The 23,347-nt window shown below is 37.0% G+C and overlaps 1 protein-coding gene across 5 annotated transcripts in view; it reads right to left on the bottom strand.

The window, feature by feature from the left end:
• The window catches only part of TRIO (trio Rho guanine nucleotide exchange factor), a 501,384-nt gene that overhangs the window by 162,734 nt on the left and 315,303 nt on the right, over nt 1–23,347 (bottom strand). For all 5 annotated transcript variants that reach the window (XM_021008648.2, XM_021008649.2, XM_021008653.2 and 2 more), the window contains 4 exons: nt 9,654–9,823; nt 8,294–8,468; nt 2,665–2,860; nt 1,292–1,458 (listed from right to left, as the gene is read on the bottom strand). In XM_021008648.2, the coding sequence (XP_020864307.1) occupies nt 1,292–1,458; nt 2,665–2,860; nt 8,294–8,468; nt 9,654–9,823 (708 nt within the window). The remainder of the gene's footprint in view (nt 1–1,291; nt 1,459–2,664; nt 2,861–8,293; nt 8,469–9,653; nt 9,824–23,347) is intronic.

The raw sequence follows: 23,347 nt of genomic DNA, 5'->3' as shown, positions 1-23,347 counted from the left end.
GGGCTTGAATTATTGTTTTGTTGATTGTCTTGACTTAACAAAGTCATTGAAAAAATATTATTAACACAAATTAAATTTAAAAGTGGGTCATGTTTTTTAGCCAGCTGGTTTTTAAACATTTATCATGGTGTAATGGAAAAAGTGTTAGGAGGCCTGGCCTCAAGTCCCATTTCTAATAGTTACTATCTCACTTCAGCTCTCCAAACCTCAGTTTCCTCATCTGTGAAATGAAGAGATGAGGGGACTGGATTAAATGATTTGTAAGATCTCTTCTCACTCTAACATTTTGGGATATCTACAAGCACATCTCAAATGAGAACTTATCCTTCTCTCTAGCATGCTAGGACATTTTGGTTTACCTGGGGATTCCACTGATCATTACACAAAACCTGAAAGATGATGTGTCAGGTACACATGGCTTCCCATTCTGTAAAGAACGGACCTTTTAAAATGTTTAAAATTTTATTTTCCTGCACTGCCTCTGATGGCATTATAGGCACCAGATGACAAGAGGAAAAGCATAGCCTCACATAGCATGTTATCCTGTCCAGGTTAGTGATGGTGAATCTGGCAGGAAATCACAGTAATGCCACCAGGTAGGAACAGGTTCAGGTTTTTTTAGGTCCAAAATACAAATAACAAAACAGACTCAGGAGAAGGCTTACAATGTCACTCTCCTCTCAGATGCTGCTACCTGTAATGGCTTGCCAAGGTATAAAGCATTTCCCAGTTAAGGAGGAGCAGCCAAATATCTAATACATTACCTCAAAAATTATACAGTGGGCATTGTTTTATTAGCCTCAAAGAGCAAAAGAGTAAGGAGGAAATAGAAGCAGCGTGTTGAGATTTTTTGATCGGACTAGGTCCCTGAAGAGTGGGAAAATGGTTTTTTGTTGTTTGCCTTTCATTCTTGAAGAGGACCACGAATGAGGCAGATGTTCTATGAAACAGAAATGCATTAATGTTCTGCAATGCCTGAGAAAGTACAACTCCTGACAACTCCATACTTGCATAAGAAAGCCCAGGTAACACAGTAAGGGGAAGCAGCAAGAGACATGGGATAGTGGTGGGGATAAAGGAGGAAGACCAAGGATAAAAGCTAGACTGTGCAAAAGTAGTTTATTAGTTGAGTGTTCATAAATTGGGGTTTGACTGAAAAAGGAAATGTCTCTAAAAGCACTTTTTTAGCAGTGCAGTGGAAATGCAAGTACTGCTATACTGTAATATCACTTACTACTCTGCATCTGGTTTTCTTAGAGTGAGGGCACCCCTGTACTGTGCCATTGGGTACCTGTTTAACTTCTGCCTGCAGATGGCGCAGCTGTACACACTGCTCCAAGTGTTTCCTATGCTGCTCCGCTGCTAAGTCCAACTCTTGTTGTTTTTCATGAAGAAACTCCAGTAAGTCCTGGACCCTGGTAGCCATATCCACATCTCTATCACATAGCAACTCAACACCTGAAAGCAATCACAAGAGATGCTGGAATTCAGCCCATTTTCTTAAATTTCCCAATACGCCTGTAAACAGATTATCTGCTTTGAGAATCACTGTTGGCCCTATTTGCCTCCTCTGCAGAGCAAGGCCCATGATTGATAAGAACTGGACCAGGATTCTAGTGACTCAATACCTCGCACAGTGTGTACTTATCTGTACATACATGTATCTTCATCTGTGTTTGACTATGCATCTGTGACTACATTTTAAAACCAATTCCAATTTTCAAGCACTTATGAATTCTCTGTTACCATAATCAAAAGATGATTGTGCAGCTAAACTGAACTCAGTTCTTAGAGCTTCACTTTCCAGGTCATCTCTGCAGATCAGTAAGTAGGTAGACTTTACGTCCTTTCCAAGTCAATGGAACTTTATCTTTTTCGTATGCTCAGTTTGCATTTTAATAAGCACTGCATTAGATTGGATGATGTGAAACAATACAATAGGTTTCATGCTTTTAAGTTGCTGAAAACAGTCCCATGGATTCTAAAATATTAGCTGGACATTTCCTATTGCCTACAGTGACATCTACTGGTCAAATAAAAATCAAATGAAAACTAAATAAATTAAGAACCTGAAATACAAAAATAATCCTAATGATGAGGTTACATTTCTGAGGCTGAACTATTTTAAATAATCTTCTAGTGTTCTCGTTTCATGACATTCATGTCATGATTCATAACATTATGACATGGCTTCTTAGAGTTTTGAATGGTTCCTAAGAATTTTAAGGATTAGTTCAGTATCTGTAACTACAAATTTGATTAATATGAAAAACAGGAAATATTTCACTTTAAAAATTTAGAGCAGAATATCTGTATTTGAGTTATATTACAGCAGGGTGGGAAACCTATGGCCTCGAGGCCACATGTGGCACTCTAGGTCCTCAAGCTCAGCCCTTTGACTGAATCCAAACTTCACAGAACAAATCCCCTTAATAAAAGGATTTGTTCTGTAAAACTTGGACTCAGTCAAAAGGCCAAACCCAAGGACCTAGAAAGCCACATGTGTCCTTGAGGCTGCAGGTTCCCCACCCCTTAGAAGAGAATTAAAGTAACTTTTAGCCCTTCCATTAAAATAGACTCAATGAATCCACATAGTGACATGAAGAAACTTCAATATGACATAAAATGAAAACAATAACAACAACACCCCTGACTCTATCTTACCAGAGGCTTGTACTTCATTGACATACTGCAGGAGATCTTGTCCTTGGTGGATGACATCAAAGGTCAAATTATTCATCGTTAGTGCTTTGTCCGCATGGTGCTGGAGCCGCTGTTCTGCTATTGTGAGATCTTCAGTGTCAAAGTCATTCATCTGCTGAGAAAGCTCATCATTCCAAGATTCAAGGTCTGAGATGATCTGATAGAAGGGAAAAAAAAATCCATCTGAACAGCAAGACAAACATAAATATGCTGAAAGCAGATCTTCAGAAACGACAAAATTCAAAAAACAACAATAACAACAAAAAACCACTGTAGGAGACAGACTCTTCAATTTCCCATCCTCTAATGCATGTTCTTGCTAATACAAATCAGAACAGTGAAACAGCATTTGTAAATTCTAATGCTTGTCAACATAGGAACGGATAAGGGGGACCTGAAAAAGTTAGGGAACAGGTATGTTTTGTTTTGAACCTTAGAGGGTTTACAGAGTGGAAGTGAAAGCATTTATTAAGCACCTACTATTTGCCAGCACTGTGATAAGTACTTTAAAAGAGTAGCTCATTTAATCATCTCAACAAACCTGCTCAGTAGGAGCTGTTATCATCTCCACTGTACAGTTGAGCAAACTGAGGTACAAAGAAGTTATGTGTTTTGCCCAGGATCACATAGCTAATAAGTATCTAAGGCTCAATTTGAACTCAAACCCTTCCTGACTTCAGGCTCAGCAAATTCTATCCACAGTGTCTCTTGACTGCCAAGAGTATTAGTCCTATTTTACCAATCTCCCCTCTATCACTCTTTATTAAGATTTCTTTTGTATAGTAGTGGTACATGTGTGTGCGCGCACACGCGCGCGTGTGTGTGTGTGTGTTTGTAAAATATGTAAAAACAGTACATTTAAATAACTACAAATCAGACATGAACCAAAGGCTAACCAGAAGAACTTAAAAAATAATTATTACCATAATCCCTTTCTATAGTATTGACTGTTTCTTTTTCTTTTTTACTTTTTGTCACGGGGTTGAGGGAGGGGTGAGAGTTCAGTCGATAGTGCTGGCAGACCTACTGAATTTACAAAAAAATTTACAAGGAGAGAGTCCTATTCTTAAATAGCCCTCAAGGAGTGGGTAATAAACTGGCAAAGCTGAACACAGTAAACGGGAACTGAAGATGTCCACTGGGCATAGAAAAACCCTGGAGGCTGCCATGATAACAGATAAACATGGAAAATGCTGCCACAGTGTTTATCAAGAACTCTTGGTTACTAAGCAAGAGCAAACAAAGAAACCCACTGAGACAACAAAACTCAAAAAAGGTGAAGATTTCTGAATACCGATTTTCCATAAAGGAAAGTTTAAATAAGATACAATTTTTTAAATTTAAGAATTTTAAGAAAAAACTCCTATCTCAATCTACCATCATTATCCTTTATTGTGATTATTCACAAATGAGATTGAGAAGTTGCCTGTGAATATCACAGGTCAGAATTTGCATTTATAGTCCCCCTAGCTTTCTCCAAAAAATACCAGCAAACCAAATCGAAGTTTCAGAACACCTTACCCACTCACACAATTAGTGATGAGTTCTAAGTTCCTTTTTTTCCTGAATTTCCATATGATTCAGTTTTCTTTAACTGTTTTTTCACAAGCAAACTGTGATAGTTCTTGAGCTAGAAGGGAACTCAGAGGCCATTTAGTCTAACTTCCTTCATATTTACAGAAAAAGAAACTGAGGCCAAGGGAAGATGCCCAAGATAGTACAGAGGCAGTAGTAGTATATAGTGTACTACTAGTACACAGTGTAGTATAGAGACAATATTAGAATCCGGGTCCTTTGCATTGTTTATGTACTATTGCAATGATTATACTTGTTTAGATTAAACCTTTCTTTTAAAAAATTGACATAGCAAAGCCACAAGGAACATAACAATATTTAGGACAGCTGAAAAAACAAGAGTAAGAAAAAGCTATAAAAATCTTGATCTGTTTTAAAATGGTACTTGCCATACCAAATGGAATATATAACTAAGAGGACGAGAAAGAAAATACAAACACTATGGTCCAATTTCTAACAAGCACAAAATATCATGCTTCCAAGGGGCATGAATATTCAAAGAAATTCAACTCAATAAGCATTTATCAACTGCCATCATTGTGTCAGTCACTGGAGATCTGAAGACATAAATGAAAAACAAACAAAAACCTATTCCATCCCCAATGGAGCTTGGATTCTACTGAGGCGAATTTCACCAGACCTAAGGGTAAATCAAAGCAGACAAAAGACAAGTCAAAAAACCCCAAACTATACACTAGCGTTCTCAAGCCTTCCTACTTCATGTTTCTTTAAAAAGAGGTACAGAAGCATGGTACCACGGTAAGAATGCTGGCTCGTGGTTAGAGGGTTCAAATGCTGGCCGTGATTCTTTTACATATAATTATGTTGAACAAGTCATTTAACCTCTGGATATAATTTTCTTCATCTTTAAATGAGGGGTCTGTATTAAATGACATCTTAAGTCCTTCCTAGGGGCAGCTAGGTGGCACAATGGATAGAGTTCAGATTTGGCCTCAGATACTTACTAGCTGTGTGACCCTGGGCAAGTCACTTAAACCCTGTCTGCCTCTGTTTCCTCATCTGTAAAAAGGAGCTGGAGAAGGAAATGGCAAACTACTCCAGATCTTTGACAAGAAAACCCCAAACTGGGTCACGAAGAGCTGGACACAACCAAAACAAGTGAACAACGATGACAATGAAGTCTTTTCTAGCACTAAAGTCACAGAATCATAGATTTGGATCAGGAAAGGATCTCAGAGGACTACAAGTCCACTCCTCTCACTTTACAGATGAGGAAACGGAGGCTCAAATAATAAAATGACTTGTCAAGGGTCACATAACAAGTAAGTGTCTGAGGCAGGATTCAAACTCAGGTTTTCCCAATTCCAACACTGTATTCTGCTACCTAAATGAAAACAAAACAAAATCAACAACAGAACAAGAGGTCTTAGATAATTAAAGCCTAAAATTTTATTGCATGATTTCTGTCTTAGTCTTTGATTTAACATCATTCAAATTTTAGGAAATTCAGTTTTATAAAATTACAGTAGAGCTCTGACACTGGTTTGGTGCAATGACTTTAAGATATCTGTAATTTTATATCAAAGAAATGGAGGAATACCTATTTATTAATAAAAGGATCACAAATCTGGAGTTTGTACAGACTTCAATCTCATAGTACAACCCCCTTTGCTTACAAATTAAGGACACTGAGGCCAAGAGAAGTTGAATGACTTTCCCAAGGCAGTAAGTGTCGAAGACAGGATTTGAACTCAAGTCCTCTAACTGAAAGTTCAATACTCTCTCCACTGTACCACAGTGATAAAGCAGCACAATTTCTGATTCACCTTCCAAAACACTTTTCTGCCAGAAACTGACCCTTTCCCAATTTAAAAAAGAAATATTTTCTCATTTTGACTTGCAATAGCCCAAACAAGAGATGATTTTTCAAATATCAAAATGAAAGTACTTGCAAATTTCTAATGGTGTCTCTGTTTTACTCCTCAAGTAACACATGAAACCAAAACCAACAGATTAAAAAAAAATACCTCTCTGAAGTAAAGATTACAGAAGAAAACAGGAACTACTTGGTTTTTTTTGTTTGTTTACCCAGTGCTTCTCTACAGAGTCCCTGTGCCCATTCAGATCTGGGACCCTCTAACTCATCTCTGGCTTTCATAGTGTCACCAAAGCTCATTCATTTATCTATAGCCAAGTATCAGTCAATATTAGATTTTTCACAGCTTCAGTGTATTTTATAAGCTGCATTGGGATTTTTTAATTTGCTTTTTGAAAACTGAGAGCAAAGAATGACTTTTAAAGTAAAGTTTGTCCTGGTGGCTTGAAAGAGATCTTTAAATACATCATCAAAATGCTCACGAGACACTTGACTACAGTTCTGAACAGGCAGGTGTCCACATTGCTTAACAAAAACAGGCCTTCACAGTTAAGAGCTTTGGTGATGGCTGCAGATGAGGAAAAAAATCACAAAGCTTGGAGAAAAAATCCTTCCTCTTAAGCCAAGATGGAAACTCACTAGCAATAAATTATTAAGACCACAAAACAAAACAAAACAAAACAAAAGAAAAAACCCTGCCGATCCTCACTGATGATTTGGTATGTAAATGAGGGTGTCAGGTTTAAGTGTCAAATGAGAAATTTTACTGGAGGTGAACTTAATAAAAGACAGGCACTGTGATATAGTGGAAAGAATGGCAGACTTTGAATTAAGAAAGACCTGGGTTCAAATCCTACCTCTGACACTAGTTGTATGACCATAGATAAATCATTTAAACTTTCTGAACCTGTTTCCTCATTAGTAAAGAACAGATGATATCTGAAGTTCTTTAGAACGTGAGCTCCTTGAGGACAGGGATTATTTTTGCCTTTCTTTGTACGGTGCTTGGCGTATAATATGTTCTTCACAAATGCTTGTTGACTGACAATTCAAGGGGTTTTTGGGAGGACCACATGAAATAATACATGAAAAATATTTTGTAACTGTCAAAGTGTTATATAAGTAAGAGACATCAGCATTATTATTAAGTCACAATACTGTGGTGAAGTACATTTCTATAAATTTTAGATACCACTAAAAAGCCTTGGCTTCTTGAAAACACCTCAGAGTTCGCAGCAGGACGAGGCATTCAGTCACTGCCTATTAGCTGTTTGGGGTTTACTTTCCTTGGAAACACTGCTTCAATTTAGTCTTAACTGAGTTTCAATTCCTTTCATCATCATTCACAGTCAGCTTCAATTTAGTCTCACCAAATTATGCTTATCCCTGCTTGCACCTCCCTCGTTCAAAAAGAAAGAAGACATTTCTCTTAACACAGAATATACAATCACCCTCTTATTTTTGCTTGAGGAAAGATAAAGAGATCCTGTATTTCTATTTTTCTATTCTAATGTAAGGTGCAGTGATCCATTTCTAGGTAGCAACTGCATATAAAGTGAGAGCTCTACAGATTAAAAAAAATTAATACTCTATTTTTACCAGTCCAGATTTTTACTTCAGATTATTTTCAGAAAAAGTATTATTACCTCAACTTACCTTCTCTATTTCTGCTCATTTAATTCTACTGGTTGCTCGGAGAAAGGAGTACTATATTATAGTCCAGGCATATTTAAAGCCACCATGTTGATAGGCATTTTATTTTAAGTTTCTTTTAGAAAAAAAGTCCCTTTTATTTCTTTTCTATTTCTCTTTAACCAACTGCCTTTCCTCTGGAGGTAATTCTCTCAGATATTCCTATCTGTTCTCATTTTTCTTTCTTACCCATGTCTTTCAAAAAGCAGCATGGTCAAGAGCTTCTGGGAGTGTCCCTTAACCTTTCAGGAATCTCTTAGGAACTCAGGTTAACCATGTGTGTGATATTATCTATACCATCTCATCTCTGAAGGCTTGAGGGGAGATGAAAAACAGGGATTCATTTAAACAAGGCAAGATTGAAAAAGATTAGGTGTTCACTCACATTTCAGCATCTTCCTGAAAATATGCATTTTTTCCTGTTAGCAAAGAACTCCTGAGGGGAAAGGAAACAAAACCGAAACAAAACAAAACCAAGCCACTCACATCTATGGCATCCCTTTCAAAAATGCGCAACTGCAAGAAGAGTTCAAGTTTGATCTTTCGCTCCTGAAAAAGTTCCTCCATCTGAGACTGGGCCTCATCCAGCTGCTGCAAGACTGTCTCAATATGATTGATGGAGCTGTTGTGAGGGGTCTTGTTACTGGAGATGGCAGAATCCCTGTTAAAGAGCAGATGAGGGAAATGGGGATTTAAAAAAGACAAACAGGAATTGAGTGAGAAAGTCCTACATTGTTAGGAGCATAGGACCAGATCCGGCAACTAAAAATCACAGTGAGAAGAAAGCTAGCAGGAAGTTGGACTTCTTGTCTTAGCACATGTATTAAGCCTGCTCCTTTCAACAACAAAGTTAAGTTTCTGTTCCTGGGCAGTCCTGTCACAGTATCAGGGTTTAATTTTCTAGCTTTGTAATTAAATTTTATTATTCAAAGATAATTGAATTTCTTACTCCCCTTTTCTTTTTTAATAGGAACAAAGGTATATACTCACAAACACTTTCTATAATCTAATGTTTAAATTGCTTTGGGGAGATTAAACTTTAGATGAATCAAATAATCAACACGTCTTAAACACTTATTATGTGCACTGAAACACTTTTAACTTAAACATTCTGGGGAGATAATACAATTCTTTTATAAACTTAGCAGTGACCTTGTAAAGAAGTGAATCCAATGAAAGAAATCCAGAGAATGTTTTTTTTTAAATGAAAAGATGGCACTGTGCTTGACTTAAGAGAGGGAATCTACCACAGCAAAAAGGAACAAAAGGGAAAAAAAGACACACTGTGAAAAAAATAACACACTGTGATTTTAATAAGCATGACACCTGTCATCTGGGTAACTTAGACTTGACCACTGCCTCAGTCTGAGTTATAAAATACCGTGCTGAAAAGATGGATTTTTCTCACTCCTGACCAAGGTAATTTATATTATTTATCCCTTGACAGATAAGTTCTGAGTAGATCTAGGTGAAAATATACATAAAATACAATTCTAAGTTTTACATTAAAAAGTATTAGAAAAAAAGATGAAATAGATTGAAAAAAATTTTGCGTCCCATATAAGGTCAGTGTTGCGAGAGGGATAATATAACCAAAAACACACATATGAGAGGGAAAGGAAAGTAAGAGAAAGAAAACAGAACATATTAAGAAGAGGTCAAGAAGAGAGGTGGAAGATAGGAGATTCTTCATTGTCCTCTGTACCCAAAGATAACACTGCTGATGGTGCTTCTCTTTCTCCAGGTGGGCTGAGGATAATAACCAGTGACTATGAAAAAGGAAATATGTTGCCAGGATTTCATGATCTATGGCTTATGAAATGAAAAGGGCAAACAAGGAACTCACCTCAGCTGCTGGATGAGATCTTCTCCCTCCTTGATCACATTGACAGTGACCTGAAGGGTAGTCTGCTGCTGTTGACCAAAGCGTTTGATCAAGTCCTGAACGGCCTCTACTGACTCTGCGTAAACATCATCCAGGAGCTCTTTCTGTAACTCTTCTAGCCATGTCCAGAGCTAGGAGGGAGAAAAGGAGAATAAACTGCACGGCGAAGTGGACGTTCCCAACTTGACTACCAGGCAGAGGCTTGCTGACTTCAGAGAGAGGGGGCTGGTGCTACGGCTCTGTGAGACACTGACTGGGAGGGAAACGGTGGTATAATGCTCCCAGAGAGATGGAAGGAAGGAAGGAAGGGAGAAGCATCCCAACAACAGTCAAACTGCCAGAGTGACATATGTACAAAAAAAACCCACAGAGCTGGAAGTGTGTAGATATGTATGTATTTGTGTGGGAGAAAGACAGAGCCAGAGAATCAGGGAAAAGTCAGGAAGAAAATCAGGATATCAGAAAAAAAGTTAGAAAAAAAAGAAAGATAAATGCAAGATAAAGAAATAAAAGGAAAAAGGAAGGCATTCTTTCCAATATTTTTTGCATGCTCAACTGGGAGTACAAAGTTAAAAAAAGTCCTTTTAACAGAGCCATCTGTTAAATGTAAAAGTAACAAACCCTAAAACATTTTATGTTTATTTTTTTGTTGTTGTTCAGTTGTTTCCTACTCTTCATGACCCCATCTGGGGTTTTCTTGGCAAAGACACTGGAGTGGTTTGCGATTTCCTTCTCCAGCTCCTTTTTACAGATAGATGAAGAAATGGAAGCAAATGGGGTCAGGTGACTTGCCCAGGGTCACACAGCTCATAAGTGTCTGAGGCGACATTTGAATTCAAGGAGGTGAATCTTACTTAATCCAGGCCTGGGACTCTATTCAGTATGATTACTTAGTGGTTGGTTATTTTATAGATTATTTTATTTTACATACATACATATTTTGTGAAATGTAAAAACTTTAAAATGCATTGGTGCATTTTATGTATTTAATGTAAATGTATTTAATGCCTTACATACATATTTAATATTTTACAAATGTCCAAAGAGTCGGACATGACTCAAAATGACTGAACAAAAACAACAATTTCACTTTATTATTTTCAAAGTTGTTACAATGATTGGTTAGTTCCTAGAAGACTCCTCTGAGCAAGGCAGACAATTTATACTCCCTAGGAGTATAAAAGAGAACAGATTTCAACTCATTTTGGAACTCTAGAGTTTCTAATAGCGTCCCATGTCTTAGAAAGGGAAAGCATAGCAGCTCTGTTTCAGTGAAACCACAACCAACCAATCAATGCGTCAGCTCCCACAGGAAAATTATCTGGTGATAAAAGCAGCATGATCCTAGACCCTAAGGTGTGAAAGTAACTTTGGTCCAACTATGGATCTAATCTACCACCCTATTTTAGAGATGAAGGAACTGCAGATAAGAAATTTGAAGTGCCCTTTTCAAGGTCACACCACTAGTTAGCAGGTGAGGTGTTACAGTGACCCAGGTTACTTGACTCCCAAACCAGTGCTCTTTTCACTAAGACCATACATGCCCTTCATATACCATACCACCAATGCATTTTAAAAGCATTTATTGCAACTATTATTACAAAGGTCACATAGGTAAGGATTACCTACAGCAGCAGTAACCACACTGAGTATGATACCGCTGGGAAGATGGAAATAATTTGCTCACTTTCTGCATGTACATTAATTGGTACCATTTTGAGTAGGTAACAAAGAACTTAAACTTTTGAAGAAAGGATTGAGCACTTCCAGAGAGTGAGAAAAAGTGAACACCTTCATAAGAATGTAACTGCAGCAATTTTGTACATTTTATACATAAAATTAAAGGCATGTGTCACAGGCACATCTATTCCAGCTAAGACCTGTCAAGCAACTTGGACTCATAAGCACTCAGCAAATCATCAGGTTTTTTCCTGAGCTAATTCTCATGGATTGTTTAACCACTATCCACATTCTGGACTAGTAGGACATCAAAACTGTTGTATTTTTGTTGGAACAACTTGTGTTTAATCTTTGTTTCCAAACTGCTGCTAATCTTCAAAAAAACAAAACAAAACAACACAAGAAACAAAGCATTTTTGTGTGCCAAGAACTGGATAAAAAAATTAAACAAATCATTAGTTCAAGTGTTGACTGAGAGACCTTAGATGCTTCATATGTATTTCATGGCTTCTATTTGCAACAGAGAAATTTTAAAAAAAATTAAAGCAACCAGACACCTTATTCACTGTTCAATATTGCACAGAGGCAATTCTATTTTATCTCTTCCTAGAAAATTGGCCACAAATAATATTTATTTAAAATCTGGGAGTAGAGAGAATACTTATTTTTCATAGCTGAGTCAGCTAGGATCCTAAGGGTTTATTTTGCTGAAAATCAATGTGGAAAACATTGTTCTTTTTTTTTTGTATCTTTACTTCCCATTAATTTATTAACTAAATCATCGAATTTCATGTGATTTTTGAGGCAAAAGGGACTCAGCAGCTCAGTTAGCTGGACTACCAAATGTTAAGAAAACTATGACAAAATTTATGTGACTTGCTCCAAGTTCCACAGCCAGTTAATGGCTGCAGTCCCTAACCTAGTCTCCCAAAATTCCTGTCATGTCCTTCTCATTATGCCTGAATTTGGAAAATTCTGAACAAATATCTCACAATGCTACTTATAAAAGCTTAAACAGGGGCAGCTAGGTGGCACAGTGGCCAGAGCACTGGCCCTGGAGTCAGAAGGACCTGAGTTCAAATGCGGCCTTAGACACATAACACTTACTAGCTGTGTGACTCTGGGCAAGTCACTTAATCCCACTGCCTAGGCCTCCCCCCCACCCAAAAAAAAGCAAAAAGCTTAAACAAACACATATGCCATGATAGAAATACCTGTTTCTATAGTAGCAAAGAAGGGGCAGCTAGGAGGCACAGTGGATAGAGCACTAGTCCTGGATTCAGCAGTACCTGAGTTCAAATCTGGCCTCAGACTCATAACACTTACTAGCTGTGTGACTTTGGGCAAGTCACTTAACCCCAATTGCCTCACCAAACAAACAAACAAAAAAATATAGTAGCAAATAAACAAGCTGGAGAGTGTGTATTTTTTTTAACTTTATTCTAAATTCTTTGCTAACTCAACTTACAAAACTACAAATGAAAAAAAAATGGTATAGACTTCTTCCATTCTCATTAATATTTTTAATTCCTTTATTTCAACCCCTCCTCAAATGTCAAGTATTGTTTTTTTCTGACTAAAATAACTCTTATTTGTGCCATCATCACGTTCTCCTTACAGGACACACAAAAGAAGATTTTCTAACAGCTATCCCTGAGCCATTAAACCCCTCCCACTAAAAGATGAAGATTATAATTTCAGGCATATATGATTTATCTCCACAATTTGTCCTTCTGATATGATAAGAAGAGTGGCCATATATTGGATATATGGAAAATAAAATAAGAAATAGTTTACTTACCTTATTCTCTCTGTCCCAATACTCTACCCTTTCTGTATTCTGGAAATGCCTAAGTGAATATGGTCTGTCATTATTTATTTGCTAATTTAAGGTACCCTCCAATATTTTACTGTACTAAGGAACATATTGGAAGCTTCAAAAGGAAAATGAGTTTTCCTTTGGTGTACACCTGTCTATTCATCAACCCCCAGAGCTGGTAATTGGGCAGAATGTGATGAATACATAATGAATTTATACAAGAATGCTACACACTGCATATTAAACACACAAACCCTGTCACAATGCTATGAATCTAGAAATGGGGCTGTCTCAATAGTTTATTTTTATGCTGAAATACTTAGAGTTTAGTAATATACAGAAATACTGCTTCCAAAAACATGTCTTAAAAATACACTTGACTCTCCCAAGAAGGTTTTTATTTTGAACTAAATATAAGATCATTAAAACACACACACACACACACACACACACACACACACACACACGAACTGCTGAGCAAATAATATTATAAATACAGTTAAGATTACAGGGTTTCTTGTTTTTCCATGACTAGGATTTATACACTCCAAAGGGATGGTAGATTGAGGATTGGTAGACTGGAGTGGAATTGGAGAAGAGAAATAGGAATGTGATACCTAGAAATTTCTCTAGGTACAGAAATATTTAGTTATGCTCTGACCCCATCCCTCCCAAACTGCAGTTTTTTCCTCTCTCAGCCTATCTCTGAGCAATTTATCTTTTTCTTCAGCACTTATGGTCTACTGTGTGCATACAGGGCATCTCAAAAGTCTTAGTGCAGCTTTTTAAAGTTTTAATAGCTTACAGCTCCACTAAGACTTTTTGGACACTGTATTTTCTTTTATTTGTCTGCTTTATCCAGTATATTTTCTCACTCTTTCCCCCAACATCTAGCACAATACACACAACAGAAGGCTAACGCCTGTCTTTTGAACGAATAAGTGAATATATATCCCCGTCACAGCAGGTGAATAAACATTTATACGTATCTTAAAAGTTAATAAAATGAAACTTTTAAGAAGTTAATAAGGAACAAGTATAGTTTTTTAAACTATAATTTTTAAAACAAGTATAATTTTTAAAAATCAAACAATTTAAGAATTCCCTTTATCTTTATAAAATGTTTTTTGGAATCCTAACAATAGTTTACCATATACCACTTAGGTACACATCCCAGATTTAAATTTTTTCACTCCTAAATATAGTAAGGTCTGAGGAACAGCTGTTTGAATCAATCTGTATCCTGTATAAAATGCTTCCCTGAGTTCTTGGTGGGCTGCCATTAGTACCTATAGTTTGATTTTTTTTTCCTTCTGAAAAAAAATGCTTATTCATTGCAACATCCTGGCAATTTCAATATATTTCCATGGTGGACCTCACCCTCGCTTAACTGTTGGTCCTGTGAGCAATGGAAGGGCCCACAAAGGAAGTGACTTCAGGGTTATGCTGCTGAAGAAAGAAAGGGGGAAAAGGAGGGTAAGGAAAAGAGCCTTTAACCATGATGTCACTGTGTCTAAATGATATTCTTCCATTTAGAATTCTTCTTTCTATTTAACAGATAACAAATAAAAGACTTTTGTGGCTGTTTTGTTTTGATTTTTATTTTAAAATCTTACATAAGGAATGAGATGTGATATGCTCTTAATATCACTTTGAATAACTGAAATTTTACAGAAATGACTCAAAAATGTGATTTCTATAAGTTTTACTTTGGAGGAGGAGGCACCATTCAAAAAAATCTCTATGTATATTGTTGAGTTAGAGTAAATAAGGATCCATTTCTTCCCAAAGAAGAGTACTATTCACCTCATACCTTTCAATTTTAATCCAAAAAAATGAAAAATCAAAAAAGGAGGTAGGTTGGGTCATGCAGTAAAAGGGATACATAATAATAAATAGAAAGGACTACCATTGACAGCATCCACTGAGTGCTAAAACACCTAGAGGAAAGTCTTCACAGAACTTGGTATATGCTTTAGGGAAATTTTACAGGAGGACATGGAAAAGAATTATATATGAGAAGGTATGGTTGGGCTGCAAGCTCCATCCTTGAAGAGCTAAAGATCTTTAAGTTTAGCAAAATGAAACTCCCTATCTTAAGAGATTTATCACAAATATGAAAATAGGCCTATTTTTTTAAAAAAATCCTCTTTTTCAGACTCTATTCTGAATCCTATTAGAACTTTACCAAAGGCCACTCCCCTAGAAGTTTATACTAGAGACAATAAATATTTGAATTAAGAATGACAAAAATCCTCTATGTCCATTCTATAACAACTCAGTCAACAAATATATATTAAGTGCTTCAAAAATGTGCAATGCAAAAAAACTGTATTAGGAAAAAAAAGGCTAAAAAACCCAGCCTCTCCCTTCAAGGAGCTTATATTTTAATAAGAGAGACATGTATATAATTAGGTACATAATACAGTAACAGCAACATTGTGTGATGATCACCTATGATAGGTTAGCTCTTCTCAGCAATACAATGACACACGACAATTCCAAAAGACTCATAATGGAAAATGCTATCCACATCCAGAGAAAGAACTATGGAGTCTGAATGTAGATCAAAGCATATTATTTTCACTTTTTTTGTTCTTTTTTTCATGGTTTTTCCCTTTTGTTCTGATTCTTCGTTCACAACATTACTAACCTGGAAATACGTTTAATGTGATTGTACACGTACAACCTATATCAGATGGATTGATGTCTTGCGGAGGGAGGAGAGAATCTTTCAAAAATGAATGTTGAAAATATCTTTACATGTAATTGGAAAAAAACAAAATACTATTAAGTGCAAAAAAAATTAGGTGCATAAGATAGTAGATAGAAGGTAATTCAAGAGGAAAAGCCATAAACAACTGAAAAGGAGTCAGAAGCCCTGGGTTCTAGTTCTACTTCTTCCATTTAAAAAGTTGAGCAAGGACATGCCAGTAGTTTCTGATCAATGTGTGTAAGTTGATAATGGATGTAAAAGTGCTGTGAAAACTATCAGTGTTTTATAAAAATAAGCTATTATATGATCATATCATTCTGTGTTTTTTTCACTAACAAAACAAACATACAGGTCCCCTTAGTTTTAAGGAAAGTAAGAAGTACAAGGTATAAGAGTCCCACTTCCTAGGACAATAATAAGCAGGCATTTTTGGCTATAGTTTGCCAGCAGAGTTTCAGGGTCTTGAAGACTGAGTTAAGGAAAGAGGAGGACAATAGCTCATCTTGAAACTAGGGTTGCCAAATGGCTAGCATCTGACTGGATTTGCTGATGAAAGTATCTCAGAAACCAGGGATCCTTCTAATGAATGTGATGTGTTACATAGCTTGGTTGTTTAAGTTTTGGCTTTCATAACCCTTCTTGTAACTAGGAAGGAGTAGGTGCTATTCCTGAAATCATTATCTATGATGGTGATACAAACTAGTCTCCACTCTGGAGGAAGTGAAAGGGACCACGAACATTTCCATCTTAAAGACTGAAAGAGCCCTTAGGCCCTGTTAAATGGGATGGAGGGGGAAAAAAATTCTGAATGGATGGAGGGGAATGAAGGCCAGTTTAAAGAGGGTGAAAAGTAGAAGTTAACCCAAAGCGAAAGAAAAGAAACTACATTATTAGATCTATCCAAGCACAGAAAGTACAAGGAGAAAAGATGGAAGGAACCAAGGATAAATATATAAAAGACTAGCCAAGAAGCTTTAAAAAGAGCATCAGGAAAGCTAAGCATGAGAATGACATGAGGTTTGCAAAAAAAATTTTAAATGACCAACAGAACCTTTCCTACTTTTTAAGGACAAAAAAGTGAACAGGTTGCTGGTATTCTCTCTTCTCCTTCTCATTATATAACTTTGCGCATAATATGTTCTCTCCCCTAATCCCCCAAATAGAATATAAGCAATGAGAAAGCAGAAAACGTTTGTCTGTTTGTCTACTGCTTTGCACACCATTAACAGACTAATCTAGAAGAAAGTGTAATGTTAACAGAATGAACTAGTTAACTTTTTTGATGGTTTATTTGTTTTTGTTACTGACTTTTCCATGAAGGCAAACTCTTTACAAACCAGAAAAATTAGGGGAAAAAATGTCAAAAGGGACATGATGCACTAAAATAAGAAAGCATCTTCCATAACTACCTAAGAAGCATTCATATTGTCAATTGCATCCCCCATTTCCTGCTAGGCTTAACGACAAAAAGCTATCACCAGCAGCCAGAACCAGCTGTTTGGGAGGGAGCCTACTGTCAGAATCAGGAGCAATGATTGCCAGGGCCAAGGTCCAAATCAGAATTAAAGAGTAAAGGGAGTGTCTGCTGAGGTTGGTGGAGACAAAAGAAGTTGAAGTTGGGGAGTTCAGGCTGGGTCAAAGAAAGCAGAGGAGAACAGGTCTGGGACAAATACAGAGCATCAGGGCAAGTCAGGGTCAGAAAAACCATGAAAGTCATATCCAGAGAGGAGCTGGGGGGCTTGCAATAAAGCGACAGTTTGTAGCACTCAGCACACGCTTGGCATGTACTAGCTGCATCATCTTCTGATTTTTAAAGAGATATAGAGCCTGACAGCATCTAGGACTCGCATATATGGACCCAGAAAAATCACATCTTAAGGGTGTGAAAGAACTTATAGGCATGAAGTAACCTGTCTAAAGTCTTTAGGAAATCACAGAGAGTGGGGAAGGTGCTGATGAACAGGAGATTGACAAATGTTACTTCCATTTTCCAAAAGAGGAAGACATTTAATTTAAGAAAATAAAAAACCCAGCAAACTTAGTATCTCTACCAATATTCTAACAGTGTGTTTCTAACTTATGTTTCATGGAATTCCATTTTCCATGAAACAGAAGAAAGAAGAAGGGTATATTCTATGACATACCATATATCTCGAAGTAGAGAGAACAAGGAAGAAAGAAAGGACATTGGACCAATAATGAGATTATTCAAATAACATTTTAGAATTTCTCACAAAAATCCCAGAGCCTCAAAATCCTGTTATGTGTTTTGTAGCCACTCATTCTCTCTATTAGCACTGTAATTATAGAAATCCTACAGAGATAAGAGGACCAGATGGAATACATGGAGAGCAATTAATTAATTGCACTGCCATTATGACAGCATGTTGAGATGGCAAGAGATGAAACATTTAAGAATAAGAAAGAACTCTTACCAGTTCTCTGTAGACAACGAGACAGGCTAAAATCTTGGTGCCTTTAGGTGGGTTGAGTAGTATGAATTAGATCCAGTTGAGTCTCTTAGGTTTGAGAAAGGTTAAGTTGTTTGATCTACCTCTTTCTCCCCCTACCACAACCATAGGAGGAAATACCAGGTTTGTCATGGAATCCAAGATGTCCAAGGAAAGGAAAATATAGAGACATTAGGAACTTCATTCTGCCAGTCAAGCACATCTATGTCAAAGGTATTTTCTGACAATTCATTCATATCCTCCCTGAGTCCTATAAGGTTTACATTCTTGCTCTTTGAACTACCCCAAACGCCTAAAGGCACCAAGACCATGACCAGCTCAATTATCCACTAGGAACGTTTACCACCTCCTTCTAGAGCTGAAATGATCTTTTCCCACTCTGCTTCACTTAAACAGCAACACAACTGCCCACCAGGTGTCTCATCTGATCTCCACAATTCAGTAAGGCTTCTAGAACTACAATTCCACCAGACAGAGACAATTAGTAGCTATGAATTAGAGACCAGGATTCTGAGAGATTTTGGGGGGTGAAATTCTAATATTTTATTTTTAACAATCTCATTACTTACCCTGTATCCTGTCCTTCTCCTTATTTATGTCCTATATCAGAGAAGATAAGCAAAGAGCTATTAATGTAAGGGTGTAGAACGTGTTTAGAAGATGTTCCTTAAGTTTTTCTCTTTCATTCAAGAAGACATGGTCATTACTTTGCAATAGAAGTTAAATGTTTGAAGATAAAGTACAATGGAAAGAAAAAGGCATGGACATTTATTCTTTGCTGTTTGCTCTAATTATTGTCTCTATCTAAAATAATTTTATGGATTAATGCTTCCTCTATTAAATAATGATGATGATAACTAAAGAGTAACAATAGTTTGTTAGTTGATAAATACTTCTCTAGTTGAAGTAAAGGTAAAAGTGTTAAGGCTACAAAAGATAACATAAAATACAAAATGGTCCATATGAAATTGCGTATCCAAAAAGCTCTAAGCAATGAACAATACTATGCACACAGCAAACTGCTGACCTTGTGTCTGAATGCTTAACCTTAACATTACAGTTGGTCACATCTGAAAACTGCTCATTAAAATGAGCATTTTAAAACTTTATTAGATGTGACCCTATAATGAAAAGATATACAATCTGTATGTGCTGTGAAAAACAAGTATGTACTTTCTAGCCTACTGTGGCACTGATTAAGAAAGTGAAAGAGAAATTTCACAAACTATATTACTTTGCACTATTCTACTATGGATTCTTCTTTTTTTTTTTTTTCCTTAAATTAAATTGGGCCTCTGATTTCACTGGCACAGGAAACTCTTTGTCAGGTCAGGAAAGATCCTGTATGAATTCAGAGTGACACTCTACCATCCCATGCAAATTTATATGTGTGTCCATATCTGTGATAACCATATGGGATCAAAGGCCATTCTCCAATAGACAAAGAACATGAACAAAAACATTTTTAAAAAGGGAATTACAAACTATTTACAACCACATGAAAGAATGCTCCAAATCACGAATAAACAATCCTGAGATTTCACTTCACAATCAACAAATTAGCAAAGATAACAAAAGATAGGAAGTCATTACTAGAGGGGTAATGGAAAGATGGGTCACTAATGCACTGTTGGTGGAACTGTGAATTGGTCTAACCATTCCATTCTGGAAAGCAATTTGGAAAATATGAAAAGAATGATTAAAATGTCAATAGATTTTAACCCAGAAGATCCACACTTCTCCTAGGAAGTAGCGTGGGTAGAATGCTGAGCCTGGAATCACGAAGATTTAAGTTCAAAACCGGCCTCAGACACTTACTAGCTGTGTGACCCTGGGCAGGTCAGTTAGTCTCTGTTTGTCTCTGTTTCTTCATCTGTGAAATGAGGTAATAATAACAGCACCTACCTTGCAGTGTTGTTGTGAGGATCAAATGAGATAATATTTGTAAAGCATTTAACATGGTGCCTGGCACACAGTAAGCACTATATAAATGTTGTTATTATAATTCCCCTAAAAAGAGATTTAGCGTAGGTATGTGTGTGCCTGTGTAAATGACTATCATTTAAAAAACAAAAAAAAAATCAATATTAAAAGGATAGTCTAGTCCTTTAAGGAAAAAATGCAGGAAAAATGGAAACCTGTAGATTTTTTAAAAAACAAATAAGCAACTGCATATTCTGTAGGTTTAAGAGAGGAATTACTGATATCAGTCAGAATTCAAAGGATATGGTATAAAGGAAGAAGTGATACACTAAAAAAACCAACAAAGAGCTTTGGGGAAAAAAAAGTGACAACAAAATCATCCTGCCTGATAATGGGGTGAGTATATTTGCGTGAAAGAGACTATTTATAATGTGTGTAACAATGTGTGAATCTATCAATCTATGTGTGTACACATCTAACAATCTATGTGTATACATATGTAATAATGTATGTGTACACATATGTGATTTTATATATATATATATATATATATATATATATATATAGGCAATTTATTTACTGTAATTATTATATGGAGTTTTCTGAATCACCACCCTCATCCACGCAGACCTGGGGGAAGAGTGATTGAATTTCTAGTTGAAAACTGGGCGGAAAATGAATGGATTTCATTTGCCCTCTAGTATAACCGTCTGACTAGTTTAAGTAATAGTGGGGATCTAAGACCGAATGAAATTTTGCAAATTTAAGAAAAATGAAGAAAAATTTACCTAGATAGAAGTCATGCCGTAAGCATGTAGAAGAAGGAGACGTGCCCCTAAGGGAAGGAGGCTTATATGTTACAGAAGAAGGAATGAATGGCTGAAAGATCTGCCAGTAGAATATGCTTTAGGATAGCCAGTCATATCAAGAAACAAGGTAAGAGGGTATATTTTTTAATGGGGTAAGAGGAAAGAACCTGTAAGACAGGATGAGAGAAGAAAAGGTGTTGACACTTTGGGACGATAGCTTTCAGGCTTAGATAAGAGCCATTTTATTGTTCCTAGTTTACGGGGACTGAAGAGCCTTGCCCAAGGTGACAGTAAAGTAATGTCTAAGCTTGGGAGCAAGTGAAGGTCACTTCCTGATCAGGGCTGGACTTTGCAGACACAGGCAATGTGGGAGAATGTGGGAGAAGCAATTCTAGAAGGGCAGCTTTGGTCAGACAATTTTAGGGCCATGGAACTAGACAGAACAGAGGCAATATCAAGGAAAATGGAAGGCAGAAGAGTTTTTTGGTATAGAGCAGGGGTGGGGAACCTGCGGCCTCAAGGCCACATGTGGCCCTCTAGGTCCTCAAGTACAGCCCTTTGACTGAATCCAAACTTCACAGAACAAATAAATCCCCTTAATAAAAGGATTTGTTCTGTAAAATTTGGACTCAGTCAAAAGGCCTCACCCAAGGACTTAGAAGGCCATATGTGGCTTCGAGGACACAGGTTCTCTACCCCTGGACAGAGGTTAGAATGCTGGTCCTAGAGTCAGAAAGACCTGAGTTCAAAGCTGACCTCAGACACTTAGCTAGCAGTGTGACCCTGGGCAAAAATCACTTAACCTCTGTCTGCCCCAGTTTCCTCAACTGTAAAATGGGGTTAATAAGAGCAACTACCTTCCTGGATCAGATGAGATATTTGTAAAAAGTACTTACCGTAATGCTTAGCATACAGTAGGTACTATACACATGCTTATCCTCCCCCCTTCCCCTTTTCCCTTACTTCTTGTAGTTAGAGAAGGTTTGAACCTGGAAAGGCTCTTAACTCATCTAGTCCAACCCTCTCATTTTACAGATAGAGAAACTGAGGCCCAGAAGTTAACAAACTTGTCTATAGTAACCACAACAGCGGCAGTGGTGAGATCTGAACCTGGGCCCTCGGACTGCAAATCCATTTCTCTTTCTTCTGTAGCATCAAGGACTAGAATTACAACGTAAGAGCCTTTTTCATTCTGGCCCATTAACCTTTTCATTTGATTCCTGTAGCTTTTCTCACTTTTACCACCCCCTTTCCAAATACTTATCACATAGTATTTCCTCCTGTGTTTCTTCAGTTCTTCTTTCCACAGAAGTTTCTCATAATCCTGAGAACTTTCAACTATGCCACACTAAAAAATGAATTTGGCTTGGTTCATAGTAAATTCCCTTAAATGTCTAAAAGCTTGGTGATTTTAGGGAGCAAGGAAATGGGGGGGGTGAAGAAACCCAATAATCTTCTCCCCAACTCAGAACTCCGGGTTCAGAAATGCCAAGTATTCCCAAAAGACATGGTGGGATGACTCCTGAAGGGGGTGCCAATGAGCTCAGACATGGACCTGATGGTGAAAAAAATGGCAGCATCAGTCACAGGATGCTCAATAATGGTAATTAGTAATTAACACTTCTTTTTTCCCTTCAGCTAAATACAACTAGTGGAACAACAAAGTTGTGTGGAGCAGGAAGCCATTTTCTTCCTTTCACAAAGAAATGAGATGAGAATTTAAGGTGTGCTAAGTCTAACAAGGGGGAAATGATTAAACCCCTGAGTTGGGAGGGGGAAAGTTGCCTGTAATAGTTTTTGTCACTCAGTCTCACAGATGGTTCAGAGCCAAACTTAAAGATATTAATAAGCCTTGGAAGGCTTTTGACTTGAAGAAAAAGTTCAAGGTGAGTTGTTCTGCTCTCAGAAATAGAACCTGAGTAAAACTGGAAGTTGATTGTGGCCATTTGTATATCAGTGAGGAAAAATGCTTTAGAGTTCAAGTCCAATCACGGTGTTTATGGCTTTACAATTTGCTCTAAACGGTACATCTTTATTTTCGAGTAATAAGAAAATAAGTGTTATGCTATTTCAATGGGGTTGGCCTTTATTGAAAAAAAAAAGAATAAATATCTAGAATGTCTTAGAATCTCTGTTTTCATTTACCTACACCTCTGGGAAGTCTAAGCCATGTTGGGAATGCTATAACACAAACACTACTGTCCATTTGGTGGGTACTACCCAAAATATACACATAA

The sequence above is a fragment of the Phascolarctos cinereus genome, unplaced genomic scaffold, assembly GCF_003287225.1.
Source record: "Phascolarctos cinereus isolate Bilbo 61053 unplaced genomic scaffold, phaCin_HiC Scaffold_4;HRSCAF=312, whole genome shotgun sequence".
NCBI classification, from domain to species: Eukaryota; Metazoa; Chordata; class Mammalia; order Diprotodontia; family Phascolarctidae; genus Phascolarctos; species Phascolarctos cinereus.
This window is presented reverse-complemented; position numbering and strand designations above follow the sequence as displayed.